Source organism: Strix aluco, chromosome Z (assembly GCF_031877795.1).
Source record: "Strix aluco isolate bStrAlu1 chromosome Z, bStrAlu1.hap1, whole genome shotgun sequence".
Taxonomy (NCBI): Eukaryota; Metazoa; Chordata; class Aves; order Strigiformes; family Strigidae; genus Strix; species Strix aluco.
In genome coordinates, this window is record NC_133971.1 from 70,227,207 (window position 1) to 70,238,736 (window position 11,530).

Here is an 11,530-nt window from a genome sequence, read left to right on the forward strand (position 1 = left end):
AAGAAATAAGAGAGAATTATTCTTTTAGGGCCTGGTCTTGTAAGGGTTGGAACACTTTGGCATATAGGTTACTTACAGATTTAACCTAAATTTACAGGGGTGCATTTGGTGTGCTACTTTCCTACTGAACAGATGAGATTTTTGGCAAGCACATTTTTGTGTTGTAGCAAATGAAAGATTGTAGCAGCCCTTCACACCAAATTTGGATTGGATATTCTCTCAGTTTATAAAATGAGCTTTTCAACTTTTCAACTTAAGTTATTTTACTTTTTTTGGCCATCAGTTTCTCATTTTCTAGCACAATCTGACTTTAGTTTGCCTTGTTTAAAAAATAAAATAAAATAAACTATGGGAACCTGAGCATTGTTATAGAGGGTGAGGAAGATCCCAAACTTCCGGAAGGCGATAGATTACTCCGGCAGTGTGGAAGATTAAGTAAATTAACAGACATTGTATACACCAAGTGGTCAGAGCTATAATCCTCCTGTTTATCCTAGTGTTAGATGGATGAGATGTAAATGTTTTTAATGCCTGTTGTTGATGTCTGTCCCGGTATAAAGTTCTGGTGGTTTATGTTACTAAAGTAGATTGGCTTGCTGATTTTTGCTAATGCAGATCAGAAATTTCCAAATGTTTACAATAGCAGGATATTTGTAGTTTTACAGAAGTCTGATATATTTGATCAAATGTGGAAACAGGGAGGCAGTAAAGTTTGTTGCCAGATAGACAATGTAATCAGCAGACCCATTAGTAGCAAACTTGCCCTCCGTTCATCTCCTTTGCCTTCTCCTCCAAGAATTTACCAAGACTGAGTCCTTGAAATCATTAGTTACAACGCAGCCTTAAATTTAGTCTGAGCCCCAGCTGTGCCGAATACCAACTAGCAAGGCTTTCCTTTTGCTGACAGGTTTACCTTGGTATTTATGAAGGATCCCAGACCTTAGCCCTCAGTGGTGGGAAAGGACAACCACTTGTGCACTTTCCTCTTCTTCCATAGTACTTCAGTCTTTATGTTTGAATTGGCTGACGCAAAACAAGAGTATTCAGAGATGCTAAATTGTTCAACAAAAGATTAGCCTGCAATGCAGCTCTGCCATTGTGGAGTGCTCTTACTCAGTACAATGCTGAAGCTTACTCTAGAATGGGCAGCATTTTCTTTGCAGAAAGCGAGTTTCTGTGTTGTAAAAAGGTTGCAATTCGAGCTGTTTGGTAAAACTGGAACTCACAAAATTCTAGGCGGAAAGTTGTGATTAGCGAACAGCAAGGGAAACCCTTACCTGATACACTGGAGGTTTAATTAGAGATTCTGCTGTAAGATGCAGAAGCATTTCACAGTGGATTAGCTGCTGGGAGAAGAGGGCTTCTTTTCCTTCTAGGCTAAATTGTTTAAATTCTACACCCTTCACTTCATTTGTTTGCTTCTGCTGGGTTTTCACTAATGGGGGCCCCTTTTCATTGTATTTGTGCTTTCAATCCATTCAGCTATTCACTGCACATGCCATATTTTTGTGTTTGTGTAACACATTCATAAATAACATTACATGCTTCCAGATTCTGGGAAATTAACAAATGTATTTTTTTTTTCTTTCCTTTATCAACTAACACTTTGGGTTGTGGAATGTAGCTTCTCTAAATCAGAAGGTAAAAAACCCCTATATCTGTATATGAAAAGTGGTATAATTATTTAGTACAACATTAGTAATATTTTAGATTTAATTTAGTATGTGTATTATTTTAACATATGTAGAAGTAATTTGTAATCCCTTATTTCTAAGAATATTTGTGGCTATTTTCTCCTCCAAACACCTTAAACCCTACTTCAGGTATTTCTTTGCTGTTTTGGCAATCTTAACCATTCTGGGAGTTCTCAATGGATTGGTACTGCTTCCTGTTCTTCTTTCGTTCTTTGGACCATACCCTGAGGTCAGTAAAATTAATAGTGTACAGAAGAAATAATACTATGCCTGCACCCCTGCCTCCTCCCTGATCACCCCTCCCATTTTAGAAACTTTCATTTTTTAAATTCTCTTGGATTTTTTAGTTTTTAAGTTTCTTGCTCTAGGGTTGTGGGTTTTTTAACCTTATTAAAAGTGCTATTTGTTATTTAGTTGATATTCTTCTACTTATATTTTTAAAGTTTTTTAATAAGTACTGTTTTAGAGGTTGCAATCAGCAAGCTTGATACAAGTGTAGGATTATGCTTTTAAAAGCATAATGTGACATGCAATCTAGTTTGTAAAATAAGGATTTTCCCCAGTATTTTGCAAAAGACGGTTCGTTTTGTACATGTACCTTCTTCTTTCCTACCTCACTGCTTCTACTGCTTTCCTCAAAATACTTAACTCATCAGACCACCAGGAAGGCCTGTGTGGACCAACATACACCAGTGGTGGTCCACAGACCACACCTTGATAACCATGACCAGTCTGCCAGAAGGTCCCTTCTGTCCAGCTGCTCCTCCCTGCAGTACGCTCTTGGTTTAAGCAACATTTTTGATAGGTGGAAGGCTTCACTTAGATGCTGATGACTCTAGAGTATAAAGCCCAAGTCCAGCAAAAAAAGATTCATAGATACTGAATTTGTATTTGGTTGTTGATTATTCATTACCTACTCTATAGTTAATACAATTACTGCATTATATAGGGCTATCTTTATCACATACTAGTAGAATCAGTGTGCTCTGCTTCATGTGTCTGTATGTATGTATGTGAGTGTACAAGAATAAAACACAAGATATGTATACAGCACTAGTAATATTTCAGAATTTTTTTAGTATCAATAGAACAGTTTTGACAACAGTGTGTAATCTCTTCTATTTCTAACAGTATACATGACTTGTCCCTTACTCAAGCAGTATATATCGGTGCATATGTTATTACCACATATGTTGCTGTTACGTGTTTGTCCATCTCTCTTTGCAAATAGACACTGCCCCATACTTCACATAAACATTTGATGTGATTTTATGAAATCGCTGTTAATGTGTGGTGAAGGGGGAGGGAAGTCCATGTATTATTTTTGTATTTATAAGTGCATGCATGCACACACATACATGCACTTCCCGAGACAATGATACCCAGAAGAATCTGTGTTAATCCTGTTTACATACATATCCACAGATGGAGAACATGTCTCTTTTTCTTTCATTAATTTTTTTAGTTCAATATAAGTGTTCGTCAGAAAACTAGTGCTAAGGTTCTCGTGGCATGGGAAGGTATATTTGGGAGAAGAACATTTGTGTCAATGCTAACTGAATGTTACTGAATGCTTTGGCATTATCAGGTTTCTCCATCCAATGGACGAAACAGATTGCCCACACCGTCTCCTGAGCCACCCCCGAGCATTGTGAGGTTTGCACTGCCACCCGGGCACATAAATAATGGGTCAGATTCCTCTGATTCAGAGTACAGCTCTCAAACCACAGTGTCCGGCATCAGTGAAGAGCTTCATCAGTATGAGGCCACCCAAGGCCCTGGGGCACCAGTCCATCAAGTAATTGTGGAAGCCACTGAGAATCCTGTCTTCGCGAGATCCACTGTAAGTAGCTTGCTTATTGACTGGCAGCAAGGCAAGAAGAGTATTTAGGATTTTTTTAATTTAAATCTATTTATTTTTGTGGAAAGCTCTTTCATATTTCTGGCTGATTATGCTTTGTGACTTTATGCCAAAACTTGTAAGCAGGGATTCCTTTAGAATCAAGTTGTGGGTAAATTGATGGTATATGAAAACAGAGGTCTTTGTCACATGTAATTGTTGTTACATCATATTGGCACCCGCCACAAGAGAGAGCTCTCCGTCTGTTTGATGACTGTTTTCAGAGAGAGAACAGGGAAGAGATTAAAAGATCCAGACCTCTTCCACATAGCTCCTTGTGGATCAGCATCTCATATACCTCACTCTGACAGCACATTTTGGGGAGAAAGAGTGATAGAGCCTAAAGAAAACAGTTCCAGGATTGTACCAAATCTTGGGCCTGTTGTATCTTGCTACTGGGTTTGCATAACTGCAATTTCAAAGGAAAGTGAAAAAGCTCTGTCTCCTACCCCTGCTGATGCTGCATGCTGAGCTGCAATGCGGATCTGTTTTTGTTCAGCAGAGGCCTAGAAATAGGTACAAGCACAGCCACATTTGAAGTTGGTCACGGTTTATTGACTGATGTGGCCGCTGTGCTTCACGCTTTTTACAGAAATCAGAAAACAGATTCCTACAGTCTATACAAACTACGCTGCTAACATCCTGTGTATGTACCCTGCATGGAATAGAGCCTTTTTCAAATGCCTGCAGTTCTGCTTGCCGAACGAGTTAAGATCAAGTGCTTGTCACCCATTCCTTTGAAAAGAAGGACCAATATGTAGGAAGCTTACAATAATGTTTACAGCTGTCATCCTGTGTTTTTCCAAAGGTATGCTTTCTAGGTTTTATTAACTTCAGACAAAAACTATATGGAAAAATCAACAATTATCAGACTCCAGAACATTACCTTTGCAGAGTTAGAGCCAGGACAGCATTATTATAATTGTTCGCAGCGTAAAATATAAGCGAGCATAGCATTTATTTGCCTCACTTTGTCAGAGGCATAACTGTGCACCTCTCTTTCAGGTGGTTCAGCCAGAGACGAGACATCAATCAAGTCCCAGATTACAATTGAATCCAGAGTCTGGCATGCAGCAGGCATGGCGTCAGGGCAGACAACCCAAACGGGAAGCGAGGGAAGGGCTGCGACCACCTCCTTACTGCCCTCGCAGGGATGCTTTTGAAATTTCTACTGAAGGGCATTCAGGACCTAGCAATAGGGATCGCTTGGGCCACAGGGCTCATTCTCATAACATGAGAAGCCCGGCATTCGGTGCCATGGGCGCCACAGGACCAGCGTACTGCCAGCCTATCACTACTGTGACTGCCTCAGCTTCAGTGACTGTTGCTGTCCACCCTGCGGTGCATAGCCATAGCTCCCGGGGTGGGAGCTTTCCATCCTATGAGGGATACCATGAAGCTGACCATGGGCCATTTGAGGACCCCCATGTGCCTTTTAATGTGCGGTGTGAAAGAAGAAATTCTAAAGTAGAAGTTATAGAACTGCAAGATGTTGAATGTGAGGAAAGGATACCTGGCAACAGCTCACAGTGAGGTAGGTCTGTCTCCTGTAGCTGCAAGCTTTGCCTATGTAAGGCAATGGTGTGAGCGAAAGAAAGAGGAAAGATTAAAACTTCTCTGAGGTACCTTTCCTTCAGGTAGGTGTACTCACTGGTCCCTGATCATCTTAAATCTGTTGACCATGAATATAGTACATTTTGCACTAGAAATCAGTTTGGATAAGATAGTACTTTCCAACACTGAGAAGTTATAGGGGATTCAGACATGAACTACTTCCAAGAGTCTTGCGAAGTGGGTAAATATATTGTACAGTCCCAGTTTCCTGGATCAGGAAAATGAAGCAGATGTGTTTTGTAATGTCTTTGTGTAATGACATTGCCTAGGAGAGCATAAAATTGCCAGAGACTTTTAAGACTTGTCCTCTCTTGAATAAAATTCTGTGAAAGAATTTAAGTCCATAGTAAGGATTGTCTCCCTCTGGAAGATGGGCTGAGTGAGAGGTGGGCAGGCCCCACTATGCCTGGTGCACTGCTGTGCGGCGGGGTGTCCCCTGCACTTTGGAGGGGCGGTCAGAGACCCACCCAGCAAACTCACACACTGGAGGAGTCCTTGGGCCAATCTTTCCCTTGTTGGGGGCAGCTGCAGTGTCTACTGCAAGTTTGCATAGGGTGGAGCTGACCTAGCAGGGCATTTAATATGTTCCTGTGAAACAATAGATACACCCAAGAACTTGTGAGACTTGATACCTAGATCATTGTCTGTCTTTAGGCTGACAAGAGAAAGTTACAGGAAACAGTGCTGTTTAGAACAGACAGGATATTTTAGCAGATGTTTGAGGAGGGTAAAGCTGTTTGTTTTTCTGAAAATTTTCAATTAATTTTATAGGGAATACTTTGAAGGGGAGAAACCAATTTTGGGGGTTGTGCCTGAAAAACCATTTTTCACTATTTAACTCTGTTTTTTTCTTTTGAGGAAAAGTGGAAGTGTTAAAATAGTTACTTCACTCTGGATCCCTGTTTTCTCTTTCCTTTTCAGAGCTTTTCAGTAACAGACACTAGTTTCACCAGAGCAAGCCATTTTATTTTGGTTGTAGCACTGTTTTATGTGTACATGCGTGCACAAGCATACACACATGGGGAGTTTTGATGGTAATTTTTTGATGACTCATAAAAAATTGCCTTCTGATTTATAAAACATCTCTCCAAACATCTCAAAGTGCAAATAGCCATGAATGCCTTTAGCCTTGCAGCCTAGAAATATGGCAAGTAATAGTATCCTCAGAATAAGGAAATACTTGGACTCAGCTTTTTCAAGGTGAACTGCATGGTAGTACGAGATTCTAAACTGTGCGTGGTATTTGATGTAGCATATTTCTCCTTGAAGTGTTCATTGGTTTTGACTGAATTTGTCACAGGTATCTAAAGGTGGAAACTTAGAAATCAAAGCATATGCATTTTTTTGATTGGCATCAGTATTTCTTTACTGGGAAATTCATGACTGAGATGAAAGCAGAGCCCACATTTCCTGACTGCAAACTGTAACCACAAGAATAATGAAATGAGTTTGGATTAGCTTGATTTGTTTGTTTTTCTTGAACTTTAATGAACATTTGTTTTTCTTATCTCTTTATTTGTAAAGGGTAATAACTGAAGCAAAGAAGAGGCCAAAGATGGAAAACTGTATTTCCAGAACTGCTTGAAGAGAAGTTGTAGAAGAGGACATGCTGCATCAGGACAACAGTTCGCTGTTACTGTAACCTATTGTATTATTTTGTTAAATATTTCTTTAAATATTTAAAAGATGTACACATATGTAATATACAAAAGAACAATGTAAAGTAGTATAATCTGGAGTCATTTGCCTCTGGGCAATAGAATGGGGACAATATTGTGTGTGCTTTGTACTTTTTGTACACTGATCTCTGTGCCACAACTAAGCTTAATCTAGTTCTAAATTTCAGCATAAGTTGCTGCTGCTTAAATATTGTACAATTTACTTGTATAATTCTATGCAAATATTGCTTATGTAATAGGATTTTTTTAAAAAGGTACATGTCTGTTTAAAATATTTTAAATCTGCATATCACAACCCTGTGGTAGTATGAAATGTTACTATTAACTTTCAAACACGCTATGCGTGATAATTTTTAAAATAAGCAGATGTGAAGAAAAGCAAGTTAATCTGGGAGGCTTAAATAGATTTAGCTATGTGCAGGTTTTGTTTTGCTGGGTGTATCCATGTGTGCATCTGGACGTGTGCATGCTTTTGTGTGTATGTTCCTGGTGTACTGTAGTTTCTCTTTTACTGTATGGTAACACTTAGTGGGCTTATAAACCCACTGATGCTGATGTGAGTCTGGCTTTCCCTGCTAGTAGGCACTAGTGAAAATTGTGTTGGTGTTTACCAACATATACCATAGACTGTCATCATCAAAGGCCCAACTGAAATAGAATTGAAGACAGGGAGTTGAGATTTGGGGTTGTGGTTCAGTTTCCCACACTCTTAATGACTTGGTTCACATGTGTTTGGTCAAGTCACTTAACTGTCCCATGCCTCAGTTTCTCATTCTGTAAAATGGGTATAATTACACTTACCTACCTCCCAGGAATCTTGTGAGGCTTAATTACTGTTCTTGTAGTGCTTTGATCTTTTTTTTTGCAAAAGGTGCCAGGTAAGTGCAAACACTATAACCATTATTTTTTCACTTCCAAAGGTGCTGGATATTGAGAGGTGCTGGTGGTTATAGAAATTCAATGAGCATATGCCTTATTTTGATATTGATACTATGAGTGGCATTAGAAGCTGGATAATTGAGTTGTTTGATGGTGAGCCACAGCTCAGCTGTGTCCTTACAGCATTGAAAGCAGTATCTTTGGTCACCTTATTTTCATGTCAGGAAGGAAGTTAATTGTAAGTGATAAAAGTCAAATGGAAGGATTAAAAAAAATCTATTTTCACTTTTTAAATATAAATGGCTTTCTGATGGGTCCAGGACTGTAATGACACATAAGGCCTGTAATGACAGGTAAGGCCTGGGGTGTTCTTTTCTCTATTGTTTGTGTTTTCCCATGCTGCATTGGCACTTTTAATTAAAACAGCTAAACTGGGATCTCTTTGCGAAACTAATTTAGCTTTTTGTATTATTATTTTTAAAGGGGATATCTGCAGGTGAAGGGTCTGAAAAAACACTACTACAATCTCTGTTTCCATTGGAAACAAACCCTAAGAATGGAGAATCTTAATTTTAAATAATAGAACAAAAGTTTTCATTATCTCTGTCTTCCTCTTCATCTTTTTTCTGCCCTCTCCAAGCTGTTTTTTAGAGCAGGTAGATGTTCAATTGTGTATTCAGAGCCAAACACACACAACCAATATTCAGTTTCTAAACACAGCAGTGGTAGGGCTTTTCTTTAAGTACAGTGTCTGAACAGCAGTGGCCAATTCTTTGATGGAAAAGTGTTTTTCTCCAGTGGCTTCAGGGAGTCTATCTTTGCCCACAGACCTTGCCAGCATATGAATGGGGATAATTAAAATGCACAAATTTCCATGTCTTTTTTGCTCACTTGAAAACACTTTGATATGAGGCACTTGTTTACAGATCTCCAATGTGAAAGCTCAAAGAGCAGGTGGTGAGAGCCTGGTGTCAGTCCCGTGATACATAAGCTACTGTTTCAGTGCACACTAAGGGTTAATGTTGCAACTGCCTACTGGTCCAGTTCACTGTCTAACATGAAAACTCCTAATGACAAAAAGACAAGGGGCCCCAGTTTAGCAGTAGCAGCATAGTGACCTCAGATCATACAAACTCTGCAACAAAACTGTATGATACTAATTGGAAGCTGCCTTCAGCTGCCAAGCGTGTGCGCTCCCATGTCAGAGGTCGGCAGGGCTCCCACTGACACCACCGCTGCCGCGGGCTGCCTCACTCCCTCCTCTTCCTCAGGAGGGAAGGGGGCCAGGGCAAGCTGCGCTGCCTCCCGCCTGCCCCTGCCCAAGTCCTCCTGTGTGCTTGTGTGTGGGTGAGCTGTCTGCTGCTTCGTGCACAGTGTAGACCACCTTCTCCGATAGTCACATTGGCAAGGGGAGAACTCAGTGGCTGGCAACATCTATTTTGTTTTGGTTTTGTTTTTTGACTTTTTTAATCATGGGTGATATTTATATTTTTGTATCATAAGAATGTTTTCTTACAGTATTTGTCATGCCAGTTTATAACAAACGATGCAGGGATTTTATTTCTATTGGAAACACTATTACAGCTATGTTTTTACTGTTTAATGGATTTTTATTTGTATAGAGTGCTTACTAATGTTAAATAGGAAAGAGTATATAACATTTACATTAAGGACTCGTAGCTTTCAGCGTAAGGAGTTAAAAGGAAAAAATATTCAAACTGGGTCTCATTTCCTGCCTGTTTTGGTAGGAGTGGGTTTGTGTCATTTCAGTTACAAAGATAAAATTATGCCATATAACTTATTTATATGAAAATTTATTTTTGTAGTGTACATAGTAGTCATCAAGTCTTTTGACAGAAGTATATTTTTAAAGAGTTTATATGTAATGATGATACCATTATGTTTTGGAACACTGCTGAGATACAATTACGGTGCACACTTTTCCTTGTAAACCCCCTGGCAGAAAAGAAAGTGTTTAACAGTGTTAAGAGACAAAGAGAGTGTGAATATTCATACAATTCTGAACTGTGTTTTAGTTACCATTTGTGATCTAGTGTGGTTCTCATTTTTAACTTTGAATGGAAATTGTACAAACTCTCTAAATATTAATGTTCAAACACTGATAGAAATGCTAACATGAATAAAAAATATTATAACTTATTGGTTACGGATTTGGTTGTTTATAGAATGCTTCTTTATGTACTACTAAGCTGTGCAAGTACAATCATGCAATCATTCTGATTCGGAGCATGAATTTGGGATGGTTTAGTATTCGGGATGTTTGGGAGATTCAGATTTGCCCATTTTGGAGCAGGAGCCAATTCTAAAATCCTCTGTAAATTGTAACACGCTGGTGTATGTCTGTCTGTTGATTCTGCTACCCTTGTTATGTCTCAGGGTGTGGGTTTAGGATTGGATTATACCTTTCATTCTAAGTCTGAACCAATAATTTTGTGTAGACTTTGAACCCTTGGGTAATGCAGTTTATGTACAAGTTATTCCTGCTTAGAAGTGGGAGGAAATTCTTTGGTTTTTTTCCATCTCTCTGGTTGCTCTCTAAATTGGATTAGAGAATTAGTCTAATTTTCCCACTTTGTGGAACAAAAAAATAAATAAACGTGGAGTTCTGAAAACTACAGTACTCCATAAGAAGGGAAAATTGACAAAACTCCTCCCAGGAGGTGTGCTAGCGACTGCAAGCCAGGGTCCAGGTCCCTGTGCCCTGTGCAAGCACCGCTTGGGAAGGAGGGGAGACTACTGTGGGCAGTAGGGTGAAGGTTATAAGTAGCAACGTATGTCTGAAGTCACGTGCATCATAAACCTCAGTGTGGTTTATCCTGTGCAAACATACTCTGCTGAGCATCCACCAAAGTGCCACAGAGCCAGCACTCCTTCACTTTATCCTATAACCCTTTGGTGATTTTTTTCATGAGTCTTCTAAACTTCTCAGAAACAAAAAGCCCAAACATGTCTTGGGATAATTTGTAGTTCAGCCTCTACTTTTCATGGTCAGAGGAAATACACCAACAACTTTTTATTTTATGTTTTCTGGAATATTAACCAGAAAAAAAATCAGTTAAAGGACTTGAACTACAAAACTCCTGCACATATTTTTTTATTACTCAAAATGCTGTCCTCAGATCCTCGGGACTGAGTCAGGTTGCAGATTGGGCCTTAAGGGGGCTACAGCCTGTGAGAACAGTGGCCACTGAAGTCTTGCATTAGCTCAACTCACTGACTTTGCCTTTTGTGTCCCAGCCATTCACAGGAGCCGCTCCATTCACAGGACTGGAAACCATATGAATAAATCAATACATTCTGCCAGTCAGATCACAGGATTTTTCTTTTAAAATTGTGTTTTGCATCAAATACAGCTATTTACCTTACATTACTTGTTTAGATTTCTTATAAATGGCTCTTCTTGCTGTCAGTTTTATTAAGCCCAGGTAAGACCTTAATCAGATTTTTGTCAGAGATTGGCCATATTTGTTCAGACCCTAAGTAAACGTGGCCAGATTTTTGTTGGCATAATGCATGTATTTAACAGCTTCAGGAATGCTGCATGCTGCTAAACTGCAGCAGCACTGATGTATGAACAGGTGTTTCATTTTTGTTAACTTTCACTCCCAATGAGCATCTGAGACACCGACTGTTTATATCTGAAACCACCATTGCCAAATTGTAATTACTTTTAATGGCTGCTGCAAGTAATGAGAACAATTACTACTTCCCTACTCCATTTAATCATTCTCATTCTTTTTGTT

General features: G+C 39.3%; 1 protein-coding gene across 4 annotated transcripts in view; it reads left to right on the forward strand.

Annotated features, from left to right (window-relative positions):
- The window catches only part of PTCH1 (patched 1), a 74,284-nt gene extending 64,349 nt beyond the window's left edge, over nucleotides 1-9,935 (forward strand). For 3 of the 4 annotated variants that reach the window (XM_074811698.1, XM_074811697.1, XM_074811699.1), the window contains 4 exons: nucleotides 1,824-1,923; nucleotides 3,283-3,537; nucleotides 4,600-5,128; nucleotides 6,733-9,935. In XM_074811698.1, coding sequence (XP_074667799.1) covers nucleotides 1,824-1,923; nucleotides 3,283-3,537; nucleotides 4,600-5,127 — 883 coding nt within the window. In that variant the 3' untranslated portion in view covers nucleotide 5,128; nucleotides 6,733-9,935. Of the gene's footprint in view, nucleotides 1-1,624; nucleotides 1,642-1,823; nucleotides 1,924-3,282; nucleotides 3,538-4,599; nucleotides 5,129-6,732 lie in introns of those variants that run through there. The other variant, XR_012621521.1, reaches the window with a different exon arrangement.
- Nucleotides 9,936-11,530: the final 1,595 nt, after the last annotated feature.